Consider the following 27,925-nt stretch of genomic DNA (forward strand, 5'->3'; position numbering starts at 1 on the left):
TTTCGATCGCGGAGAGTACAAGTTCAATCTAATTATAGGTCTTTGTTAAATTAAACAGAATAAATACAAAAATGAAAAGAGAAAACGACAGTAAAAATGTTTGTAATAAATATGTGGTAATATATGTTCATATTTTCAAACTGGCGTTGAGTTGCGCTATTCACCATTCTCTTTCTGCTTAACCAACACAATACGGGATTAGCGTACGCTCGTTTGCCTTGTCCTTTTTCCATAAAAAAAAAAAAAAGCGTAAGTATAAAAAAGCTCCAAAATAGGATAGAGTTAATCTTTTTATACATTTTGTATGTATTGTATGTATGTATATATATACAGGTTTTGTACAAGTACCATGCGAAAGCAAAGCTAAAGAATTACAAATAAACTTACTATTAAATAAAAATAAAAATTACTAACACTCTTGCATATCTGGCACTTCGATGGCATCTACTGTGAACATTTTTTTATTCTGTGGACCTGGAAATGTGCACAACAAAACAAAATATAAAATACTAGCAACTACAATTAAAAAAAAACATATTTTTCCATAAAATATACATTTAATTCTACATATTACATGATTACCTATTGATGACAAGCAAAATAACTATAATTCTACACTATTAAGACAAGCAATCGTGGGTGTACCTAGAGATATTTTCCAAAGGGGGCCCTGACTTTAGCTTTTGTTTTTATACTTTACTGATCTTTTTGTTTAATTTTTTTTTTTTTTCAAAAATTATATATGTACACATAGTGACAACCTGCCTTTATACATCCCTAACATATTATCAACAAACAAAATTCAAATCCACAATTCTTACATCTAAACACGTTCTACTTCTACAAAATTAATTTCACTACAAAATACTATAAATAAAAAAATATTTTTTAAGCAATCTACAGATTAACTTACCATTTCCTACCCCAGCCGGTTGGTCCTCAGTGGGAGTGCCGCCGGTCGACGCGGGCCTACTATCCGCACCACCAGTGGCACTGTTAAATAAATGCGATAATAGGGAAATGCTAAATAAAACTTATACTTATATATATAAGCCATCATCATCATCATATTTTTTTCATCATCATAAATTTTAAAACTACAGAAAAAGGTAAAAATAATCATTAATATTTTATTGTACGTCATATATCGAAAATTTCTGTAATTTCTTATGTTGCCTAACTGAGAATTAAGTTTTATACGATTTTATGGTATTTTTTCAGAAATAACAGTTTGTTGAATTTGGTCATTTCCATTTGAGGTTGCGATACTTTCGATTGATCTTAAAAATATACTAAAGTTACTAAAATATCGTACAGACGTTACAGATTAATGTTATATAAAGTAATCTGTAACTTAAAAAATAATTGAAATCTTTTTGTTTTCATAAAACCTCAATGACATAATGCAAGAATCCATTCATCAGTACTTAATCACGGTGAAAGGGTGTGGCTGTCCATTTCCAAAATTTAAGAAAAAACGCTTAGAAACACAATTTCTATAGGTATTATATGTATCTTCAAGGCAGACATGAAGACACACATCAGACATTTATTCTTATAAATTATTCCTCATAAAAATAATGTTCATTTCGAAATTATCTTTACTACAAATGTCACTCCATTCATTTTTTATTGATGTTAAAGAAATGTAACTTTTCTGCTATAATCTACTATAGTTACAGTTTTTTATTACAATCAGCCTCAAATTGGTTAAATTTAACTTTTCTAGACATCTTTGTTTCTGCATTCATTTAATATTTATTAAATGTCCAAATAAATTTGAATCCTGAATCAAAGGATCTTAACTATGTAACATTTGAATGTTACAAATTAGTAAGTAAGTAATTTATCTATGTAAGCAGAGAAAGCCTGGAGTCAAGAGACTCTGTTTTTCATTTTTTCAATTTATCTCACTGGAGTAGGGAAATGTAAATAATTTAAGTTTTATAAATAGTACTTAATTTAAGTTATTAAAGCTAAATAAATAATAATTAAGAGAAATTATAACAGATAACAAATAGAACAATAGAAATTGAGCAATGCATAAAATAAAGGAGAAAATTTTAGGCTTTGAAGTGTTAAATAAGAATGTAGCTATTTTTAAATAATAAAGAATAAGTTTAAATATATCATTATATTTTTATATTATGCAATGCTCTTTTAGTAAAGTATAGTAACATTAAATGCACCAAAATGATAAAAAATGGGGATTGAGCAGAATAAATGAGTTCACTATTCTGGTGTGAATGTCTATTACTTCTATAATTAAATAAAAATTATTTAATTAAAAAGTAATCAAAATTAATAATATATATCGGTGTGTAATTATAAATTGTCAAAAATGATTTAACACTACATCTAAATGAGATCAATTTTTAAAATTGTATTTTAATTTTTTTTTTCTATAACAATTATTATTGTAAATATTTTATTTTAGACTTTAGGTCCATATTAAAAAAAAAATCTGTATTAATAACATTTTTTTATCTTATTTCTTTTCATTATATATCCCAATATATCAAAATTTTAAAATATAATTAATATTTTCATATAAGAATAAAGTTAAGAGATTATGTAATACAGTGAAGAAAATTTTTTTGGGTGTGCCAATCAAGAGTCAGAATGCAAAATGTGCCATAAGCTGAGAAAATAATAAAATTTATGATAAAAAGCTTCAATTTAACACTATTTTAGTTTGCTATCATAGACTTTTTGTGCTAATTTTGTGAAAACAGACATTTTTTTAAATTTAGAAGGTAGTATTATAAAATTTTATTGGTATGCTATTTCTCATCCTGTTACATAATACTAAGTTAAAAATGAATAGTACAGCATTTAAGTTATATTTATACTTCTTATTATAATATTCTGATCGGATTAGAAATGACACACCACATTTTTTTGAACAATTATATAAGCAAACTCATTGCTTCTGTCAACCCCTCGTACCTATTATACCTAGAGTTATCATCATCATCTTTGGTTTCAGGCTTGGGTTCCGCAATTTCAGCAGGTTCCGGAACTGGTTCAGTTACTTCAGATGGAGCTGCCTCATTTTTTCTAAGTCCAGGAATTGGGATTCCTGATCCAAGCCAACCAGTCATCTGTGACTTGACATTTGTTATAAGATCAAGCTTGCTGCCACCTTTGGTTGGACTGTAAAAGAATATATATATTTAAAAAAAAGCTTTAAGTCAATCATCAATTCATTTTTATTATAAAATGATATAGGAATCAATCAACCCTTTGAAATATAGCCTTCTTGCAAGTTGGCAATGAGTCAGACTTTTAACACTTGACCTAAATATCATATTTTACATTACCTATGCTGGATCAATAAGTACCTATATTATGCAACAATCGGGTTCTATGGTCAACGAAATAATAGATATTACGCTGTCTTTTGTTAAAACGATTAATATATTGCGCTACGCAACCCCATGAAACACGTTTTACTAATTTACCCTACAATCAATATAAATAGCAGAAAGGTACAAATAATTGAAATTACGAGAATACGGACAATTCGACCTAATCCACAACAAAATCTACGTTCTAATTTTAAATATTTAGAGTAAACGCAAAGAAAATGTTCTGAAAAGAAACATGTAAACAAAGAATACAAAAACCTTTGTTTTTCGCCCTCGGCCGTAGCTTCACCCGTCGCTTCCTTTGTGGGGGTGGGCACTTCTTCATCCTGGGGCTCGCCCTTAGCCGCTCCCATCCAAGAACTGACCTGGTTAGTAAGTCCTGAAAACATTTTCACAGCCACTAGCTAGCAACTACACGGAACACAGGCACTCGTCTTACTACGCTGCGACAGATCCGCACATGACACACGCCGAAGCGACTGCAAGGCGCCCGTGGAAAGCGTGATCAGCTGAAAAACTAAATGGAACACCGCAATCGACCAGGAGGTTGGAGGAAGTTATCATTGCGCATGAAAACTTGCGCAGCTTGCGCTCTTTCGCAAATTATTTTGATGTATATATATGCTATATAAGTACAGATGTATATATATATTACATATAACGTATGTTAGGGTTGTGAGCATTGTCTTTTTTCAATTAAAATTATATTAATGAAAGCTTGTGAAATATAATTTAGTATTTAATCATATATTTCTTGCATTATTTTTATAATAATAATTAGTTAATATTAGTAAATTTATTCAAATAATTTCTTATAAGAATCTAATGCATGAAACGAAACAAATAGTTAATAAAGTTGAATGAGAACTTGAAAAATAACCATAGACAATTTATTGATAAACTGACATCTGTACTGACAAAAACGTAAAAACTGTGACGTTTTCGTAGGAGTTATTTGTATTATCAGTTTTTTGTTTTTCCTGATGTGATTCAGAAATATTTTCTATTTTTCCAATACCCAATGTAATGATTGGCGTCCTAGTGACTTAAATAACTTCATATTTCGTTATATAGCAGTGACTGTGAACTTTATTGCTAAAATGACAGAGACGCGTCGTTCACAACTCCATCTGGGGAAATGTATTGAAGATTTGGACAAATTACACAATGTACTTGATTTGAAATCCAAAAGAGCCGCTATGTATGTATTCTCAATTTTTTATATTAATTTTGGAGAGGACATACGAGATAATCATTATTTGGTTACAGGTTATGCAAAACGGCACAAAAGCTCTTCGAAACTGCCGAGGAGGCTCGAGAAAAGGGTGACGAAGAATATTCCTATGTACAATATATGAAATATCTTCGGATAGTGGCATTTATAAGCAAGGACAAGGATTATTTGAAAGACAAAACCTACTTCAATAATATGCTTGGCATAAAAAATCCAAATAAGGCATTAGATGCTGCTGAAAAATTAAAAAATAGCTTAATTATTAGGTAACATTATTTAATGATTGTGCTTCCCAATTAGAAACTGAATAGCTGTCTTTGTACATAATTTCATTTATAATGAATACACTTACACAGACTTATGTTTTTACTTGGTTTTCTAGATACAAGAAGGAAGAAGAACATCAGCGCTTACAAGATATAAAGGAACATGAATTAATGAAGAAGAAAATTGATGAGAATAGGAAGAAGGCAATGGAAACCACTACCATGATTGAACCAGACCCTTTTGGACTTCCAGGTACATGGAATTAAAATATAATAATACATAAAAGTAAAAATTTTGACATATTCTTATATAGGCTTCGCTTGTTTGATTTGTTTTGGTTAATACTCTATAGATATCTCCCATAAAGCATGAATCAAACTGAACCCATATTAGAAAATATATAGATAAATTTGAAAGAACACTGATCACACAAATCAAAATCCAAATGCCTGAATAGTCTAGCAACACTATTGCTTCTGACTAACACTGGCAACATAATGGTTCGGGGATTGATTCCCACTTGGAGGTCTGAGTTATTTTCGTTTCCTCTGGTAAAAAGACAAAGCATGGTGTTGAGTTCTGCCACTTAACATGTAAAATCTGGAAAATTGGCTCCTTTTTGGATTGGATCTCAGAGAGGAGGCATTGCAAAAAACAAATACTTAAAGCCTTTAAAATTTTTGTAGTATGGCAGTGTAAGTTAATAAATATGATTATGTAAAGAAGCCATGAATGTGTACCATATCTATATTGAATGTACAGCAATTTAATTTTAAAATGCACTATTGAGGCATAGTTAATGTACCTAACTGTGGTAAAATACAATATTATCACTTATCAAGTTTCATAGTATGTTTATGCTTGAAATACTTTTGTTGTGCAAATTTGTTAAAAAATTGGAACTTGATAGGTGGAGCTAACCGTGGCTAGTCTTCCAGAGCAAATTGAACCCATAATCATCATGTTAGGCTGTAAATGCTGCCTCAATAAAGTCATGACAGTCTTGAGTTTAGTTTTCTTTTTGTTATAAAAATACTTTAGGACACATACCTTCTGTCTTCAGTCTGACGCCATTTTTTCATTTCTTTTTTTTTAGGTCCTGATGATGTGACAATCAAAAGTGAGCAGCTCTACACAATATTAAAGAGTGGTAAACTGAAAGTGATGATAATGGACGCTAGACCCGGCAAGGATTTTATTGAGTCTCATATTAATCACCCAGCATGTATCAGTGTTCCAGAGGAATGTATTTCACCTGGGTAAGTGCCTTCATGCTGTTGCCCGCATACGTCACAGTAAGTTTCAATAAGAACCTTAGAGGGATTAAAACAATAATTTTGTTGGTGGGTTTATTTATTGACAAACAGAAAAACTGTGTTTTAACATTCTATTGATTCATGGTGCCATTAAAATTGAAGTCTTTTTTTATCAGCTTTATGCTGTATTCTGCACAATAGAGGGCAGGGGACCTACATATTAAGACACTACATTCCCCGTTTTCCATGCTTTGCTTTGACGCTAAAGCAATAAATATTCCATTTTCATGAATAGGGATGATGGGAACCCCCTACCAGTTGTGTTTATAGTCACACACTTGTACCCCTGCGCAATGACTGATCTTCTGGCTTTTAAGTCCATTATTAAATATTTAAATAATCTTTACAGACAATCAGCTAATGTTCTAGAAAACAACCTGCCATTACCTTCAAAGCCAATATGGGCAGAAAGAGCTTCAATGGACCTGATAGTGATGTTGGACTGGAGCAGCACAGCTGTTATACCTGGAAAGACATTGCATTTGCTGAAGACTATTTTACTTAAGGTAAAATATTAAAATTCAGAGAAAAAAACTGACTGACATCTGATTATAGTCTTGCACATACAGGCTCTTTACAGTTTCACGTTATATCCGGCATATAGTGGGGTCAACATAAGGGACTTAATGTTAACACACTCCATTCTCCACTGCAACATTGCATGTGAAACAGCGAAACTTAACGCCGCGCTTTGTTATTTTACTTAATAATATTTCCCCAAGTGAGAACTCAACCCATTGCCGTTTAGTCATGCGCCCGTGTCTATAAATACTTTGTATTAAATTATTCGATTACCATTTCAGTGGGACGTAAAAGTGCAATATTCCAGACAACCAGTGGCTCTGCAAGGAGGGTACGAGGACTGGTTGCTGAAGTACCCCGCCTTCACCACTAACCCTCAAGCCGTACCACCCTCCCAGGAGAGCGACTTGGATGATATTATGTTGGGTAATAAACAAAAAAACAAACAAATATTCAAACTTTCTCCTGCCTAAAATGTTTTTTTAGAATTTGTAATATGGGATTTTGACGGCATTATCTGAAAATTGTGGTTTAAAAATCTTGTTTGTCTTTAATAATGTAAATTGTGAGATATAAGACACATAAGATGGCTGATAAGATGGATGGAAATGAAGGAGTATGTCCTCATCTACAGTATTTACCCAATTTTCCTATCGTCCAAAACTCACTTATGTTGCGTGAAAACTAGAGATTTGTCAACTAGTCCGTAAAGAACGCCGATTATACGGTGTCTTACTTTGTATTTATTTAACTATAATATGTATAGTACTATATTACTATACTATACGATTTGTGACTGCCCCGATACGCGATGCCGCTAATATATATGCTTTGCGATCATTTTTGCCAGATTGCTAAAAAAGATCCTTACACAAACTTTTATTTTTGACTTGATTAAATATGTATAATGACCTAGTATCATTTTAATTATCAATAAACAAGCGTCAGGGAAATCTGAAACCAAATCTTTGCCGAATAGTCGCCGTGCTTGCAGCCGACTAAATGTCTAGTCGGCCGAAGTCATAATTGGCACATCTCTAGTATTAACTAAACTGAGGAAAAAAATCCCAACATAATATCTGAAACTCATATTTTGTACATAACATTTATTTACTTATTTTCCAGGTGGCATTGATTATCCGAATTTCTCAGACTTGAGTCCTCCACCGGTGACCGTCAACAGAGCTGTGAAACCTGGCGAACCTCTTATAGATAGAAGTAGTAAGGTTGGTATATATTTTCATACATTTTAATTAAAAAGTGGATATACATATAATATATTTTCAATAGGGGAGAAAACCTAGTGATAAAATTCAATGCCGCGTTTTGATATTATAAAGATGCTGTCCCACTGCACTATATTTTATGACCTATTAATTACATAATTTTTGTGGCTTACCATAAAGCGAAGCTTCACTCTGCTTGTGAACATGTAATATCACAAAGTGTCTTAACACTAGTTAATCCTTAAACATATGTGAAACATAACATGAGAAAGTGAGGTGACCAAATATTAAACATATGTTTGGTCCACATGAATTGATTTAGATGAAACTTTGCAGTGATAATAGCTTACACAGGAATCACTAACACATATGTAATATTTAAGTAAATATTTTGTATAATATGAACAAAATATACTGTTATTTGCAGACAGCTGCAGTTCAGCTTTATGAAGAGAGAGCTAAAGGTATGCAGAACATTCTGGAACAGCAAGAACGTATCGCCGATACGTCATTGACACTAGAAATGCAACGACTAGAAGCTGAACAGGTGATTTATTTGTTTTCTTATATACTTCCAAAGATCTGGTTTAAAACTCAAGGAAGTTGAATGAATTGTTTAGTTATGTAATTCATGATTCATGATTTTTTAAATCTGTTTAGAAAAACTTAAGTTTGAAATAAATTATTCTTAAGTAAGTAAGCGTTGCTTAAGATATTGAATTTAAAGAAATGGTTATTAATATTTTTTTATCAGTATCAGCTATAAATGGAATATGATAACTATGATTTATATATAAGTATAACTAACAATAATAATACATCATAGCATAGTAGAACTTTCAATTCTTGGATGAATGTTCATATTTAGATAGAAATAATTTCTCCACTGTGGTAAAGTGTATGCAAATCAGGGCGGTAAAGACGAACGAAACGAATTGAAAATATTAGAAATATGTTTCAATAGTGATGAACTGATGATCACAGTTGAGATATATCGTATCTAACAATCATATTTTTGTTTATAGACATATTTATTAAAGTATATTATTGTAATTGTGTAACAGGACTGGGAGAAAGTCCGTCAACAACGGGAAACGGAGCAACGGGACGAGATGCGTTCCGTGTACCAGCTCCGCGAGCACGAGATCATCTCGCAGCTCATGCAGCTCGAGAGCAAGCAGTACGACATGGTGTGTACATACACAGAGATATTCACACACATGCATACGCTTGCACATCTAATACTAATAAAATACTCTATTGTACATAAGTAAGATAGAATATACAAGAAAACAAAGAAATTTACAAGTATATATACGCACACATATGTATGAACATTAATACAAACATATAGACACTTTCGTTCATGTCCAATGTACGAAACATTGGATATGCACACACGCATTTGTTATACAATATGTGTATTGCTCATACGTCATATTAAATGTACGAAAAATGGTGAAAAAATTATTTCATGAGCATGTTCCCGCAAAATATGTAGATTGAGATTTTAAGACTAATATTTATTTAATAAATTTATCTTTATTTTGATATAATCTATAATATATATACAGACTATACAAACGTAGAAAACTACACATATGCTACTTTTATATTAAATATATTTTAAATCATAATTTAGGTAATATTTTTATTAAACTCCTAATGATAACATTTTCTAAGGAACAAGAGAATTTATCTCTTCGTGAGCAGCTCGAAGAGTACCAGCGGAGAGAACGAGAAGAAGCAGAGAGATTAGCGGAGACCATTACCAAAGCTAATGAGGAGACGGTACCTGATGTGGATGTACAAGGTATATTAATATTTTTTACGATATTATTTAATATTTTTCTCCGTAGCTCAGTAGCTACGAAGAAATTCTCATATGCTTGTTACAACTAATATAATTAGCATCTAAACTATCATCTGTTCCTTCAGTTGACGTAAAATATATTTAATAAATATTTTTAAGCAATTAATTTTGGGTGGCGGAAATTTGTAGTAATCTCCCCACAGAGATGCTAAGACACTTTGTCCTACTTTTAGCCCAAATTTCCAAGACATCGCGTGTGAAACGATGGATCTCAACGCCGCGCTTTGCCTACTACACTGGACAAATGAAAATAATTAATTCCTCTTAGTGGACACGAATTCACAATCATCCCACTTCATAATCATACCTTTTATTACAGTAGCAGAAAAATCCCGTGAAGTGGCCCGTGAGGTGGCCGCCAAGCGAGCTCGCATAGCCGCAGTACGAGCCAGGAGAGACCTGCTCGACCGGCAACGAGAGGCCATGGAGGTAGAGAGGAAGAGGAAGTTGGCAGAGGCTAGGGCCAAGAGGAAACCGGCTGATAAGGTAGAGGAACCTAGTGTTAAGATTATTCTTTACGTAGGCTCGATTCCCACTCGAAATGAAATATTTAATATTTTCGTTACTTTCCTCTGGTAAGCGGGCAAGGCGCCTCGTTGAATTCCGCCACTAAACACGCAATGCATCAAGAATTTAGCGGAAAGTGGGGAAAGGAGTGTTTTAACACTAGGTTTCTTTTGCCTACCCTGCACTACTAATGTACTAGAAGTATTAAACAACTACTACAGATGTACTAAATAATATATTATATGTTCAGGAAGACGATGGTGACTCATATATGGGGTCACCAGCTGACAGTCCCGGAGCCACTGGACTTAACCGATCGCAATCCTCGCCGAATATTGCTAAGGTTTGCTATATTTATATTTTTCCTAAATTATTTCTTTAAAACTTGGTGCTAGTAATTACTTAAATATATTTAATATAGTAATATATATTTTAGTAGTCGCGCCTTTTAGAAACAATAAGAACGTGTGGATTAATTGTAAATGGCGTTTGAACGGTATCCTCGGCTTCGAATCCTCTCTACATTTTCTAATATATTACTATTTATTTTCCGACAGCAAATATCATCAGACGAAGAAGAAGCCACCACTCCCACGTTCGACCGCAGCACGAAACCAGCTAAAATGGCGCCCTCCTCTGACATGCATCATAGAGACTTTCAACCTGTTTGGGGTGATGTGGTGAGTAAAATATGTCTACCTCTTTTTATACTTTTAAGCATAGGAATTGGGAATGGTATGTTCTGGTATCATAAGTACCGGTCTATCTACTGTTGGTATTGGGAATAATAGCGAATTGTATACATAAGAAAAATATACAAACGGGTCAAACTTAGAACACCTCTCTTTTTCGTTTCTTGTCGGTGGTTAAAAACAAACAATATAAATATCGGAATCACTAAAGAATAACATACCGAGATATGAAAAGCATGATGATAGATTTTGAAAAACAGTTCTATGTTAGCATATCATATTATTGCTAAATATCAATTCGCTTGTTTACCAAAACGTAACCGTCAATTACTCTGATTGGCGTTCAACATATGACGGCGGCTTGCCGTATTTTGTAGTTTTATTTTTACTAAATATTTATTTATCCTACACTTAAACATAAAACAAATGCGTTTTTTCTAATCTTTATTTTAGTTTCGTTAGTTTAATACATCATTTTTTAAAATTGTACTTACTGACATCATGCCTTTGTGTTTCGGTGATTTCTGTCAGTTCTAAGCCTAGCCTAAATATTGCCAAACTGTTTTATACATTTAAAGATTGATTGGCTACGTATTTTTTTTTTACTTTTCTTAATATTTTCTTTTCTTTGGTATGAGCCTAACTCTTTAAAAATATTAAAATGTTATATATTCAATAGTAAATGATAAATGATAACCGTTTTATAGAAAACGGTTATCATTTACAGAGTTTTAAAGTTTGATAATTTTTACAGGTTAACTAACATTTAGAGCAATAATCAAATTTTGAGGCCAGCGGTAGTTCGCCACGGCACAGTGTAGCATAAGCATAAACGCGACAGGTTATCGGTTCCTTTCTCAATTCAGGAAACTAAATATTTAATATTTCTATTTTCTTCGCCCTGGTGTCGAAGCAAAGCGCGGCGCTAAGTTCCGACACTCAACACGCAATGCCTCCAAAATTCTGAGTGTCTTAACACTAGGTTTACTCTGCCTGCCCTCCTGTGCTCAGGATACAGCGTGATACTAAAAAAATCAAATTATATCGGCGATCATTGTCATATTACTAAGCTTAACCCAAGCTAATATGATTTAACTAAATCCAATGTTCTTTAACGTGTTACTCTGATGCATGGATGTACACATTGTAATGGATTAGGCTTTATTACATCACCTTTGTTACTGACCAGTGACCAGACTGGTATGACGTAGTCGATAATTTAATTGTTAAAAACACAAAAATATGGTAATTAATTTCAATCATTTATTGTTTAGAGTATTTTGTTTATGTAAAGTAATTTCTTTTTTTAGCTTAACCATGAATATATTGAATATTTAATTTCCTCGTTTGGGAATCGAAAAAACAACCTGTACGTAGCGGTTTACGGTCGCTCGCTTTTGCCACGACATCTTACTTTCTACCTTTGTGTCTTTTATTAATCAGATTCAGATATAATGACACCCATTCTAACTTGATTCGCATGAAATTTTAGGTTTTTGAGTACTTTATTCTTTGTACCATATATTACATTTATAATTTCTATAGAATAAAATACATTGATAATGTTAACGTTTTACCAAATCTTGAATTCATATCCCCAAATTATTACAAATCTCTATAAATAAGTCCAAATAAAACTTCCGTAACTCATATATAATATATACTTGTAACTAATTAATTGTAAGCTTATTAGCGACTATCCGAATTCAGTCACGTGCGGAAAAACATGGCTGAACTTAGAAATCGGCCAGTGTTATTTGTTTATAATTATGGTTTATTTTTTTTAGTATTATATACAAACTAGTGGAGGTGAACTAGCAGGTGTAGCCGCGTTCGGGACGCGGCTACACCTGCTTAATCTATTAGAATATTTTCGCGTCGGTCATACTGTGCCGCCCGTAGGCTAGGTCATTTCGAATCAGTGGCATCTCTTTAATTATTTATTAGTATGTTATACAGTAAACTATAATTTCAATCTAGATGAAATGCTAAAAGTGACTATTATATTTATTTTCATAAGAATGAATATCAATATGACGCGGTAACGAACGCGGTCGCGTAGCGACGACGGTTGTTATTAACATGGCAGAATAAATTGCATGTCAAATTAGAAAGTATTTTAATTTATTAGTATATATGTGTAATGTAATGTTATATAGCCTATAGCACTTCTGAAGAATGCAGCTTTCATACAAAACAAAAACAAAGTAAATTGGACCAGTAGATCCAGAGATCTTAGCGTTCAAACAAAACAAACAAACAAACTCTTCCGCTTTATTATATTAGTATAGATGTAGACAAACAATACTTTATTGCAATATTCATAAAAGTCATAAAATTATGTCTGAGAGTATTTTTTTCAAATTAAAACTTAAAACTACTACTGGCTTTTATGTCCACTAACATTTCTATCTTTTGTTCATAAACATGGGTATATACAACATTTTTTGCGTACGTTTTATACGAGGGGACTTTATTGAGGTCGAGTAAATTGAATTTAGTCCAGACATTTTCGTGTCAATATAATATTTTTGCAGGTATACGAATGATACAGTACGGTTGACGAGTTGTGGCCGCCATGAAGTTAGGTTTCCGAATTTTTGCCCATTGTTAACTAGGGAATCAAATTAAAAAAAACCTAAAATCAAATCTATGCAACATAACCAGGTGGCCAGGACTCGTCAATCGTAATGTATGTTTTTCAGCAACAATATTCACATTTGGAATAAACACACACTCTCAGAGACATCAATTAGACTTTAAATGCCGTTAAATCGATAACATTTGTAACATGGTTTTTTCTCTGATATTTCAGATATTTCAATCTCATGTACTATGTACATGTATAATACACGAAATATGTAATACTTACATATTTCTTGCATTGTTATACAATTCAATATAAGATTTGATTATGCAACACAAAGTAATAATTTTTAAAATATGCGAATATAAATATTAACAGATAAAACAAGTTACGGAATTCTAGGCAATCTAATAGTTTTTATGAAAAAAGTATGCCACGAAGGACATTTTCCTATTTTTTTTCTTAATATAATAGCTATAAAAAAAGCTACTTTTAAATTGAAATAATAATGAAGAAACTATAAACAAAGTTTTCGAAACATGAAAGTAAAACAAACAGACAAACGCAGAAACATTTACTAGTTACATGTAACTGACCGTTAAGCTTACTCGGAATCCTCACAACTGTGCCGTGTGGACACCACGTGTTGCATGTCACGTAATATTCCATGTCACGTAATATTGGCCTTAAACAAATGTATATAATCTAATAAATTTAGATGTATACTTAATCATTATAATTATAATCTTATATTCTTATTTTCCTATTACAATTCGGACTATTATTTCAATTTCAGTTTCCAAAAATTTTTATAAAAATATTTTCCTAATAACTATTTCTTGAGAACTTCTTCAAAAAGAAGACTTCTAGACTTATAAAGTTACATTAAAAAGTGTAGGGGAACACTAATAGGAGAACGTGACGATTGTGAGTACAAATTGGGGCCAGTCGTCTTCCAAAAAAGATCCGGAATATAATTCCGGAAAATTGGGAACAGACGTTTCCCTTTGCCTACCCTGCTATGCGCGGGATAGAACGTGAAACTGTAAAAAAATATATAATTGAGCTATTACTTAAACACATACAACAATTTCAACAGTAATTACACAACGCGATTAGATCGATTAGCAAATAATTACTAACAAGATAAGAAAAATGTATTAACTAAAGCAATCGGTCTAATGGGGTTGACGCGGTCTGAGCGCCGTGGCCCGCACGACGCTGGTGTACCCCAAGTAATGAAAGAAATACCACCACGCTAAACTGGGTGGTAGCACGCGAACTTTTACATTGTATTTATATTTTATATATCGTTTCTCATCAATTTTGAACAAGGTTAATATACTAAGGCTATTTATTATGGCTGTGTATATTAATAACTGTAGGTTTTGCACTCCATGTTTTACTTTTACGTGTGAAATTCGCTTTTTTTACACTTTAAATTATTTTTGTGCGTGTGGTGCTCTGCTCTTCTCTCTGGCTACCCCATTTATTATTCATAAATTTTGTCGTTTCAAATTCGAATATTTACACTATAAATTCTCCCAAATTTCAAATATTTAAGTTCACTCTTACCGCGGTATTGAATTCCGTCATTTAACCCGCAATGTCTTGGACGGTGTGTGGGAAATGGAATGTCTTATTTTAACCCTAGGTTCCCCTCCGTCCTAATTGGCCGTCGTGGCGCAGCGGCACAAGGGTGTGACTGTGACGCGATGGTTGTAGGTTCGATCCTCTCTCGAGGAAGTGAAATATTTATTTACGTTTATATATCCATTTCTTCGCTCTGGTGTCGAGGGAAAGCGTGGCGTTGAGTTCTGCCACTCAATACGCAATGCCTCCAGAATTCGGCAGAAAGTAGGGAACGGAATGTTTGAACAGTAGGTTCTGCCTACCCTGCTGTGTGTGAGATACAGCGTAAAACTAAAAAAATAAGAATTTAAAGATCATCTAAAACAAAAAAAAAAATAAAAACAATAATTCATCATAAAATCATTACTAAAACCAATACCCACGCACACGAACATCAAAAGTTGAGCATTTTGTTAGCCAAGTTGAGGGCAGAGCAAACAAGGTGCGCCTGCAAAGTATAACGAACGCTTATTAAGCCGTGCAGTTTCTTCACTCCGTCGTCCACTCGATACACTTGCGACCCAACTTTGTTAGCTTAGTGTGACCAGGTTGTGTGGAAAACTATGACTGATTATTGATATAGTTATTATGCGGATAGACAGACAGACACTTAGAACATAAATCTAGTATCTAATCTTCACGATGTCTCCCGTACATAGCAGGATAGGCAGCGTGAACTTAGGAACCCATTTCCACCGAGTTCTGTAGGCATTGCGTATTGAGAGGCGAAACTCAAAGCCACGCTTTGCCTTGTTACCAGAGCGAAGAAATGAAAATATCAAATATTTCATTCCCTCAAGTGTAATAGAACCCATACAGTTTCACATTTATAGTCACACGCTTGGGCCCCTACGCCAGGACTGGTCTATTTAGACATTTTTGTTTATTTACTCAAAAGTAATTGTATCCACTTTGGACGCTATCATGCTCACCCTACTACCACCCTGTCCACTAACCACCCCACACTAGACACGTGCCTCAGTTATACTACAACTATGATCACGGATACTCGTCTTTAAACAAAAGAAAATAACTGTTTTTTCTATATGAATGTAGGAAAAAAAACGTAAAAAAAATATTATAGAAAACTATAAAAAAAGTGAACAAAACAAATGTTGGCTACAATAATATCAACAATATTCATGATTTATCTCATAGTGCTCATTGTACTGGTGTTCCCCCTATCCAAATATAAAAGTCATCCCTTATAAGACGTTTTTTTTTCAAATTTTGTAGTGAAGCAACGACGTTGACGCAAACAGTCTTATGAAACTTTGAACTGTGGCTGTGAATATTTAAAGACACTACTCGCTACCCTTGCTATAATTTTTGTTTTTTTTTTTTATTATCTACGGTCAAACAGGATTTTCAGTGCAAGTGAATACAAATTAAGTTTAAAAAGGTTCTATAACTATAAACCTTAAAAATAGATAACAACTTAACGTACAGAACAGATAATATAATTGTTTATTTATAAAAAAAAAATAATAATTTCAATATAAACGAAGCAAAAGGGCTCTCCACAATTCTGCGTTACGAACAGAAATGTATACCGCTGGACGCGGCCAACATGGTGCTGAAGGTGAAGGTCAGACTCAAGTACTCGCAAAATCACATCGTGTGGCTGTTCAAGCGAGTGAGTGTTTGTTTATTGTTATCATGATATAAGAATGGCAGATAAATAACTAGAAAAGTTATTTATTTCATTTCTTAGCAGTAAGAAATGGGATTTATGAATATTCTTTTCTGTTCTGTTCTTTTTTTTTGGATTGACGCTATGTCTCGTGTATTGCAGGGTAGATACAGAGATTCAGCGTAAAGCTGATTTAGATTTGAATTATAAATTATTAATAATAAAATAATTATTTTTTTTTAATAATACATTATTTAGTACCAATGACAAAGACCGCAAGGTATTCATCCTAAATGTTCACATAAACATGCATGTTGTAAGTGCAACAGAAATCCAATTGTGCGGTAACATAACTATTATATTATATATATGCCTATGTAAGTCTTGCATAAAATGAGAAAACAATTTAAGCCCAGATTATGTAAGAAGTACTAGGTAAGTACATAGCAAAGGTAATTACCGACTTTATATATAAATACACGTAATGATGTGATTTAATTAGCCTCGTGTTTCTATAACTGTTAGATGATATTTTTTTTATTTTCACGCTGTATCCCGCACGCAGCAGGATAGGCTGTAGGGACCAAGGTACCTAGTGTTAAGCACATTTTTCCACTTACGTTCCCCACTTTTCGCCAAAGCATTGGTTTGAGTGTAGGATGGCGCGCGGTTTCTCCCGTTACCAGCTATAAAATGGAAATTTGAAATATATTATTTCACCGATTGTCGCATTATTAAATTTAGAAGATATTCGCAATTGTGCTATGTTCCATTAACATGAGATTTAAATTCGATTAATACTCAAATGCTTCATTATTCGGTCAAGCTGATTAGAAAGAAAAATATTTTTTATGTAATCCTTTGTTACTTGTTTTTTTGTAAACGTTGTTCTCGCAATTAAATGTCGGAATTCTTATGCGCCCGCAAGATTTGTTTTTAAAAAAAGTATTTTCCTCTTAAGTATGTAATAAAATTAAAAAATATTTAAAATGATTATACCCAACATCCAATGTTTTAAGTACGAACATAAAACCACCTTATGTGGATGATATGAGAGTAAATTTTCACGTAAAAGTGACGTTACCACGTACAGTGCAAGAAATGCGTAAATAGAAATTATAATATAATAAATAGAACAAATTATTCATATAAAATACTAACAAGATATTTATATGAATTTATTATTCATTCTCAACTATTTGAAACAATAATAAGGATCTCCTTTTAGCTGTATTTTAATTAATGGTGCTTCATCTTTTTTTATATTTTCTTTTTTACTTTTGAATTGAATTGATCGTGATTTTCTTTTTTTTATAAATTTATGGATGCATTCTTATTTATTGAATAACTATGCTTCACAGTACAAATACATTGTGAAATAAAAACAAAATTCACTTATTTTTGCTATTCTCTAATTTTAGTACACGAGCTTAAATCTTGTTAATAAAAGTTTCCGGGGGTTCATATGTATATGAACTAAATAAGAAATATATATTTTTACTACAATCTCATTATATAAATAGTTTCATAGATTTAGTTTTAAATATAAAGAATTTAGTATAAACTTTATAGCTTATGACGTCACTTGTTACAACAGCCATTAATTCCTATTAAAAAAGCTTCAAAAGTAATTTATTTCATAAAGATTTTAATAAAATACCTTCATTTTATTTCTTCAATTTTAATTAATGTTAGTATATTTATTCAACATTTTCAGTTTACACATATTTATTTTAGTTTGTGAATAAGGGCATAAGTTTTAAATTTAAATTAAACATTTCCACCACTTAAGACGTCCACGTTTGATTGAAATTCAAAGGTAAGCGCTGTTGCACGCACGTCCTTGGGTGACCGCCTTCAGCCGCATTGCTTATACGCCTACATATGAAATGAAAATAAATTAAAAGGCATTTTTATTTTTTGCGTTTATTTTTATTTTTATTAGCTTCAAGTTGTAGGCGGAACATGGCAGCCTAGGTAAATAGAAGGAACCTGGGAACCTAGTGTTGAGACACTCCGTCCCCATTAACACACGGACGCTGCGCGCCACGAGTGGCCTCTACTGCTATCTATCTAAATAATATTGTCATATTAACCGCTGGCAGTTTTCTTTATACAAAACATACATTTTAGTATAAATTCACAATTCCAAAGGAGGTTATTTTAAAATCCTAATTGAGAAAATAAATATTTATATTTAGATATTTTTTTTATAAAACGTCCCGTTCAATTAACCAGTTTTTATTCAATAATTTCAACTGGTATGTATAATTATTTGGCTATTTCTATATCGTTGTGTAGAAAATGTAATAATAAAATATCTTGCACTTTTCCAGGGCCGCGGACTTACAGGACTGAAAAATCTGGGCAACACATGTTATATGAACTCAATAATACAATGTCTGAACAACACAGCAATACTCGTCACTTACTTCTGCAATGGACAGTATCTGGAGCATGTTAACAGGTGAAAACTATAATATAGTTTTATTTTGTTTTTAAAAAAAAATCGGCTTTCCACTGTATTCCGCATATAGCAGGGAACCTAGTGTTTAGGCACTCCGTTCTCCACTTTCCGCTGAATTTTTCGAGGCATTGCATGTAAGGCGGAAAATATTGTTGTGGGTTTGATCCCCTCTTGAGGAGATGAAATATTTATTTAAACTTATATTTCCATTTTTTCGCTCTGGTGTCGAGGCATAGCGCGACTTTGAGTTCCGCCACTGAATACGCAATGCCTTCAGAATTCGGCGGAGAGTGGGGAACGGAGTGTCTTAACACTAGGTTCCCTGTGTCTATCCTGCTGTGTACGGGATACAGCGTGAAGCTGATTTGATTTATTGTTATTCTAGTACATAATTTATGTTTGTCTATATAGTTCACTATATAGAGTGAGAATAGTTCAGTAATGCAAGAAATACCTCATAAATTTTATTTAACCTTTATAGTTTTCTTCAATCTTGTATAAACGGAAAGTGGAAAACTAAAAAGGTCTACTATATTCTTTCCGCCTTAATTGTAAATATTAGATGTTTCTATAAATACAGAGTTGTTTATAAAGCAAGTGTTTCTCAGGTCGCACAGCACCCGGGGCGCGATCGCCGAAGAGTTGGCGGCGGTGGTACGCGCGCTGTGGTCGGGCCAGTATCGATTCATAGCTACTAAGGACTTACGTGTGAGTTTTTGTATTTGTTGTGTTTTGAACATTATCTTTGCTTTTTTTATTTGTTATTATTTACTTGCAACTTTATTTTTCTGCTTTTTCACCCTGTATTCCCTATTTAGTAGTCAGGGTAGGCAGAGGGAATCCAGTGTTAAGAGACCCCGTTTCCCAGTTTCCGCCACGTTTCTTGCCTTGGTACCAGAGCAAAGAAATGAAAATAAAAAATAATTCATTTCCCTGGGAAATGTAGAGGGGAAACCCGTAACCGTCGAGATACAGTCACACTCCAGGCCCGTGCGCCACGATGACCCTGACAAAAGCTAGGTATATTTGTCTCGCTTCATCTAAAAGATTTGTCGGTAACATATTATTTTCTAATTATTTACGTTCTAATTATTATAATATTGTAATTCAATTGCAATGTTATAATATCTTTTTCTTCCTTTTGACTATTTAGAATGAAGTAGGAAAACACCAGCGCGCCTTCCGCGGCAGCGAGCAGCAGGATTCGCACGAGTTCCTCACAATACTTATGGACTGGCTGCATTTGGATCTACAGTTCACCATTAAACCACCGCATAAGGTAAAGACAGTTAATTATTTAAGATGGCATATTTTTTTTAGGTTAAGGTACTTTAGATCGACCTAGAATCATGAAATTTGGCAACTGGCATCTTCAGGTAGTCCAGGAAAAAATCTAAAAACTACGCAATTGTGGTTAAATCCTGAAAATTAATAGCCTTAAAACTTTGGTAATAAAGCCGCTAGAACAAGTTAGATATCATATGAAAGGACTCTGGCTAAGCTAAGCCTGAATTTTATTAAAAGCTTTAAAGTTTTCCTCCAATTTTTGTACGTAGTTTCTTCTGTCTACCCCGTTATGTGCGGGACAGCATTTTTATACGAGTGTTTTGACCCCTAGGAGTCGCTGGGCGCCCCGGAGCGCGCCTGGCACGAGTACACCAAGTCGAAGGAGAGCCTGGTGCTTCGGCTGTTCTACGGACAGATGCGCTCAACAGTGCGCTGCACGGTGTGCCGGGCCAGCTCCCCCACCTACGACTCCTTCTCTAACCTCTCGCTCGAACTGCCCGCGCACGCGGCGCGCTGCACGCTCGCCGTGAGTACTGCTGTGTTACTACCTTTGCCAGGAGTCGCAGGTCGCAGGAGAGCCTGGTGTAGCGGCTGTTCTTATAACTAAATTAACAATTATACTTATAAAGAAAATGTATAAAAATTTGTAGAATCAGACCATATAGCTACATCGAAATTCTTATATATGTTGCTAGCATCTCCGTAGGGAGTATTTTCACAAATTTCCGCTACCGAAAGAAATTCCATAAAATTATCGTGCGGCGTGACAGACCTATGTGTAGAATAACACTTTAAAGAAAAATTAAAACTAACAATTACTATATAATCAATTCAACCAATAATACAATTATTTCTGTTACAGGACTGCCTAAATCTCTATCTAAACGGAGAAACGATACCAGGCTGGAACTGTCCGACATGTAAAGAGAAACGGGATGCTGTAAAAAAATTAGACATTTCACGTCTTCCACCGGTCCTAGTGATACATTTTAAAAGATTCTATGTGGATCCCAAGGAGTATATGTGTAATTCGTATAGGAAAAAACAAACGTATATTGATTTTCCCCTAGAGGATCTGGACATGAGGCAGTTCAGCTTGCACTGTCCAGGGAACCCCCTGTACAACTTGTACGCAGTGTCCAACCACTACGGTTCGATGGAGGGCGGTCACTACACTGCGTATTGCAAGAGCAGTGTTTATGGCAAGTGAGTATTGTTTTTTGTTTATTTTTTAAAGGCCAAATTTGAAAAAGTTTTTGAAGTTTGAGTAAGAGTACAGTATATTTTTAAGAGGTCAGAGAACCAAGAAAGACAATGAGCTATCACTTGGTGGAAACATTATTTTCATTTCCCCGCCTGGGTACACGAATATCTTGTAAATTTTGACCCTACTATGCACGAAAATATGCGTGAAGTTTAAATATTTTAAAATAAGAAAAGAATATCGTTATCTTTATAGACGCGCCATATACCATGCATAATTTCTATAAATATAAATAAATAGGCCAAATATAGACCACTAGTGGACGCGCGCAGCTTCGCCTACTTATTTTCACCCTTAGGGGTGAACCCATTTTTAAGTCTAAATTTAAAATTTTATAAAAATCGGTGGCGATTTAAAGATTTTTCCATACAAATTTTCAACCCCTTATACGCATCCTTAGGAGGAGAATTCTAAAAAAACACGAAACATGTGTTCAACTACATATTTTTAAGTCTGAATTTCAAATTTTATCGGTCGGTCGGTAATCGGTGCCGATTAAGAAAAATTCCAAACGAACTTTCTACCCCAATTTCATCCCCTTAGGGTTAAAATTTTTCAAAATCCCTTCTTAGTGGATGTCCAGAATACGAAACTAAACATCTGTGCACGTTACGGCGGTTACGGCTGTGCGTGCATCTTACCTCAGTCATTGAGAACATGTCCATTTATATATATATATATATATACATACATATATACATATATATATACATACATATATATATATATATATATATATATATATATATATATATATATATTAGGTCTATATTATTTTATTTTTCTACCCCCAGATGGTACAAATACGACGACCACCTGGTGACAGAGATACCAACGAGCGAAGTGCGCTCAAGCGCCGCCTACATACTGTTCTACACATCTTGTACTCGCTCGTGATTACTATAAACAACAACAACATGTGAAAACACTTAACAAGTTGATACGGGGATGTTCATATATCTATATATTAATACGTGAAGCGAGAACTAATGAGGGAGTATGAAATTCGTCACAGTTATAGTTTGTATAGAGGAGTCCAAAATGCTAATATTTTATTAAAATAATGTGTAAAAAATTACGTTAATTATTAAAAAAATACATTAATTTAATAAAATAACACACTACCATACGTTTGGCAATATATACTTTTGTAGAAGGTGACAAAATTCATGTTATAACGGGTATTTCACGTGTCAACGGATTTGCTCTTGTATGTATAAAACAGAGTGTTTTAACACTTTGTACTATTATATTGATATATTGATTATATTGATGCAAGATATATAATTGTTTACTTAAAATTGGTTTTAAAGTGGTTTGTATCATTTACTTAGTTAAAGTTATTTGTCACTTGTTGCTTATATCTTTGTTTACGAAGTCTGATTAGTAATATTGACTTTTTTTTTGTATCCAAGTATCGACACTCCTGTTGCAAATGTGTAAAATTGTGTATTAACTAATTTCACTTAAGTTTTCTAGAAGTGATAAAAGTGTTAATAATGACTTTTTCACTGTTCTATTGACAGTGTTTAAACAACTTGTTCAAATTAATATAATATATAAAGTCAAATTAAACTAATTATTTAACAATTTGTTTCACATATTAATTTCTACTTATTATTCACAAATCTGTTCTTAAAATTGAATACTTTTGTTTACACTTTCATGTCAGTTAACTATAATGATAAATTATTAGTTGCACTTTCTGGGTTACATTCAGACATGAAAGAAATATTTTTTTATTTATCTCAGAAATTTTAATTATTATTTAAGAATTTTTAACTGTCAAAAAGTACATTATAATTTAATTTTAAAATTAATTATAAACAAAACGGAGACTTCTCCAAATAATCTTAAAGAAATATCAGTTTAAATATATTTCATTAATATGCCTAAATTATTAATTAATACTTTTCGTCGTGTTTGAAAACAATATTGTTTTGGTTTTTTTGCAACATTAATAATCGCCTTTCATGGTAACACCAGTGACAGTACCTTAAGGAATCGCCAGTTTAAATAATTATAAATGTTAGAAAAACTTAATTTGTTGTGATTTCATACATATATTATGTACGTCTAACTTAGGTCGGTCATCCATTAACTTTAATTGTAATTAGAATTATTGCGCCTTATATTATTATAACATAACTCGATGCAAGATTTTTTTAGTTTTAGTAAAACTTTTATTATAACAATTGTATAAACATTTCGACTTGGGTCGATAGTACGTATAGCTTAATCGGCTTCAAAGGGTCGCGAGTTCATATTCAACTACTTTAATATTCTTATACAGAATTTTCAATGTCGAATGCTAGAATTTTTTCGATTAGTTTTTATATTTAGTAACATTTCGAATGTTGTTTAGTTATTCATTTTGTTTGTTTCATATAAGTATTTTATTTCTTTCACGGATTCTTTCTTCCTTTTTTATCTTATTTAACCTTCTTATTTTCAAATTGTTTAAGAAATTTCTCATATAATGAAATTTGTATCAAAATTATATAGCGAAAAAAAGAGGTATCAGTGTCCCTTTCTCGGAAAATATATATTTTTAACTTAACCTATATCCCAATGCTAAGATATTCAAATTCTTTGCACACCTATTATGGTTGCTATTAGGGGTTATGATTTATTTTCATTTCTTTGTTAACAAAGCGCGAAGTTAAGATTCGCCGCTTAATTCGCAATAATGTCTCGAATTGTTGGCGGAAACTGGGGAATGGAGTGTCTTCACACTAAGTTTCCCTCTATTCTATTCCCTTTTTTCTATGCAAGAAAAGTGTGAAACTATTTTTTTGTGTAAACAATGTAACTTCATCAATGCGAAATCATAAGTAATTTTTCTTTTAGTTTTATATTAATTTTTAATATGAAATCTTGGGGATTATAAAAATATATAGGGATATATATTTTTAGGTGAAGATGATGATAATAATAGTTCTCGCTGCTTAGAGCTGTTATTCAATATTCTTATATAATTCTAACACATTTGTTAGAAAGCGGATTTGAATAACAAATACTAATTTCAGATTAAAGATGATGTTGTTTATGTTTGGTTTGTGGAGTTAGTGGAGTAGTGGACGGTTTTCAGGGAATGAAGTTAATTAAATTTTCTTATCTGTTTTTTTTTAAAGGAAAATAAGCTAGAACTAAAAATGTTACTATAAATTATACTTAAACTACAAATTAGCTATAGTGTAAAATAATTTTTAATACTGTGTTTTTCCAGATTATGTTTCTAAATAAAAAAAAGTACACAGAATGGAGCAGTTAAAAATATACGAAACTTTTACCATTGAACTAAACATTTGGAATTAAGTGACACACTTCTCTCACTCAAATATTAAAACTCAATTTATTATTTACCATTATTTTCTTACAAAGTCATGTATGAAGAAATTTTATGTCTTCCTATCCCTATCCTATTAATAAATTGTAACATATATACATACATTAATATTTATTTAATTATATATGATATGGGAAATACTAATTATATTTTTGTATGTAATATGTATAGCTGTACAATAGCTTGGCGCATTTAATTTAATTATTTATTTATAATAATATTTTAGCACTATTACTAATGTGTGCATGTCGTGTTGGAAGAAAGACTGAGTAGAATGTGGTATGGCTAATACAAATATTTCATTTATATACTTATATGTTGGACAAAAAATGTACACGTACCAGACTGGTCACATATGATTAATATTATAAAATTTTTGACAGTATAATTCAGTTCAATTCCCACTCAGGGGAAATGCTTATATTTAAAATGTTTTTTTTTTCCTTCTCATTATATTAAGCATGGTGTCGAGTTATGCCATTGTTTATATTTCACTTAATTCCCTCTGCCTAACTTATACAGAAGAATAAACGAAACTTAAAACGATTTACTACTACATAAAGTTGATTTTTGTTGATTTTTCTTTCAAATGTTGTCCATTTATTGGTAAATGAATCATTCATTAAATCACACTTATCGAATATTAGTGCCTCAAGCGAGTGGAAATGGGCTTTGGGCGAGTATTATCATTTAGTGCCATTTCACGTCATTGAAATGAATATTTTGTGTATAAATGTTGTATGAAACTGTACATACATACTTAAATTGATAATTAATCTGTATGTAAGACAAACTTTATTAAATTCTTTGTTAATATAATATTGAGTGTTTGATTTTTATTCCTAGCAGACTAGATCCTAATTTTAAAAAACATTCTTAAATTAAATAAATTTTCTCATCACCGAATTACCATAAAGCTATGACTGTCTTGAAAGGTTCATTAATATAAGCTTATATTGTAATTTTTAGCTATATAACCAAAATATTCCAGCTTATAAAATTTATACATATAATAAAACTAAAAAATCACTGATCGCTGTCTGTATGAAATGAAATGAAAGATCAGCTTCACGCTGTATCCCGCACACAGCACGCACATACCCAAAACTGATTTTTTAACTTTTGTCTGTGCATAACTTTCTATTTTGAATAAAAATATTTGATTTTGAATTTGAAATGTTTCTGTATAATAACTACAAGCTTAATCATATTTCAGCCTTCCTCTTTTGACCTTTTGCAGTTCCATTCATCAACATGTTCATATCAATGAACATGTCATCATCACTTTCTTCTTCATCTTCCTCCATGTTATAGTCATCACAATCCATATTTTTGACTGTAAATATATTATAATAAATGTATTAATATTCACAATGACTATTTACTAGCAATTTAATGAGAAGTGAGTTTATAAATGTTGCAGAATGAGTAAAGTAAAAATTACTATATTTTCTATCAGTTAAGCAACTGGACTAGTAAATCTTGCCCTTGGGATCATCTTTTTTTAAAAAAAAGGCAATACACTGAACATCTCTGCCAGATAGAACATAATGGATTTGGCTGTCACATGCTAAGACACTAAGATGTTTCTTCTCTGTTAAAATCATAAAATAAACTTTATGCTGTATCTTGCACACAAGAGGGTAGGCAGAGAGAACCTAGTGTTAAGACACTCCATTCCCCACTTTCCGCCAAATTCTGAAGGCATTACGCGTTGAGTGGTGTAAGTCCATGTTAATTGTTTTTACCTTGACTACAGAGCACAGGAATGTAAATATAAATTTAAATAAATATTTCATCTCCTTGAATGGGGAACGGACCCACAGTCACACTTTGTGCCCCTGTGCCACAACTGGCTTCAATTTCTTCTCTATTAATTTAAAAACATTAACATTAATACTAAGTATAAAAGATTAGATTTTAGATCTTACCGAAACCAGGGTTTGACACCATTAAATTCAGCTCTTCTTCATTACAGAATTCCTCATTTATTTTTATCATTACATCAAAAGGTTTCCCAACAGTAACATTTTGCATTAAATTAACAGCAGATGTGCTCGCTATACTCTCCTCAGGATCATTTACAACAAGTTCATTTTTAAAAATATTTTTGTTCCGAGTATTCTTTAACTTAGTCTTTAAACTTTCTAAATGTAGTCGTTCTATCTAAAATAATAAATATAATAATATAAGCATCTAAATATGTAATATATGAAAAGATAAAACCAAGAATATTTGGCTTTACTCAATAAAAAGCATTGTTAGTTTTATAGTTCTTACTTTCTATAATCGGAATGTTAGTGAGAACATGTTAATCATTTTAAATTATAGGACAATATGCATTAATAAATATATATATAAACACCTGTAGACAATTAAGTTGAGTTTTAATTTGATCTAACCCTTCAAGGAGCCATTTTTTTTCCGCCAGAAGTTGTACTTCTTCAGATATACGATATCCTAATGTTTGATAAACATTTCTACGCGTCATTATGATATTTAATTATTATTGTACATTAATATTACGAATATATTTTTTTATATCAGATATTCCATAAGAAACAAACATTAATACAAATATCAAAACAAGAAATAACACATAAATTTAGTTACGTATCCATTGACATTGACAATTGAAGCCATAGATAAATTGAAGTTTTAAGTTGAATGTTTTCAGGGAATGAAATTAATTTAATTT

The 27,925-nt window shown here is 32.2% G+C and overlaps 3 protein-coding genes across 13 annotated transcripts in view; 1 reads left to right on the forward strand and 2 right to left on the reverse strand.

Annotated features, from left to right (window-relative positions):
- Sap47 (Synapse-associated protein 47kD) overlaps window positions 1–4,001 on the reverse strand; it is a 79,806-nt gene extending 75,805 nt beyond the window's left edge. For 3 of the 11 annotated variants that reach the window (XM_085190209.1, XM_085190204.1, XM_085190210.1), the window contains exons 1-4: window positions 3,630–4,001; window positions 2,950–3,156; window positions 914–993; window positions 415–474 (exon numbers count right to left, since the gene is read on the reverse strand). In XM_085190209.1, coding sequence (XP_085046335.1) covers window positions 415–474; window positions 914–993; window positions 2,950–3,156; window positions 3,630–3,760 — 478 coding nt within the window. In that variant the 5' untranslated portion in view covers window positions 3,761–4,001. The remainder of the gene's footprint in view (window positions 1–414; window positions 475–913; window positions 994–2,949; window positions 3,157–3,629) is intronic. The other 8 variants (XM_085190211.1, XM_085190207.1, XM_085190214.1 and 5 more) reach the window with 4 other exon arrangements.
- Window positions 4,002–4,278: 277 nt separating this feature from the next.
- Window positions 4,279–26,046, forward strand: Usp8 (Ubiquitin specific protease 8). The gene is made up of 19 exons (XM_085190390.1): window positions 4,279–4,572; window positions 4,641–4,871; window positions 4,988–5,124; window positions 5,969–6,131; window positions 6,538–6,694; window positions 6,992–7,136; window positions 7,836–7,936; window positions 8,364–8,483; window positions 9,001–9,126; window positions 9,620–9,749; window positions 10,129–10,295; window positions 10,567–10,659; window positions 10,874–10,996; window positions 19,197–19,327; window positions 19,936–20,035; window positions 20,481–20,606; window positions 20,946–21,140; window positions 21,477–21,820; window positions 22,673–26,046. Exons 1-19 carry the CDS (start codon window positions 4,472–4,474, stop codon window positions 22,773–22,775), a joined length of 2,793 nt encoding a protein of 930 aa, XP_085046516.1. The 5' UTR covers window positions 4,279–4,471; the 3' UTR covers window positions 22,776–26,046.
- On the reverse strand, window positions 24,327–27,859 carry LOC146536423 (uncharacterized). Its single transcript, XM_085190393.1, has 3 exons — window positions 27,593–27,859; window positions 27,159–27,393; window positions 24,327–26,563 (listed from the first exon to the last, which is right to left on the reverse strand). The coding sequence occupies exons 1-3, from the start codon at window positions 27,716–27,718 to the stop codon at window positions 26,433–26,435; spliced, it is 492 nt and encodes a 163-aa protein (XP_085046519.1). The 5' UTR covers window positions 27,719–27,859; the 3' UTR covers window positions 24,327–26,432.
- Between the last annotated feature and the right edge of the window lie 66 nt (window positions 27,860–27,925).

Source organism: Heliconius melpomene, chromosome 9 (assembly GCF_056956725.1).
Source record: "Heliconius melpomene rosina isolate 202511_hmr_F chromosome 9, ASM5695672v1, whole genome shotgun sequence".
Classification (NCBI taxonomy): Eukaryota; Metazoa; Arthropoda; class Insecta; order Lepidoptera; family Nymphalidae; genus Heliconius; species Heliconius melpomene.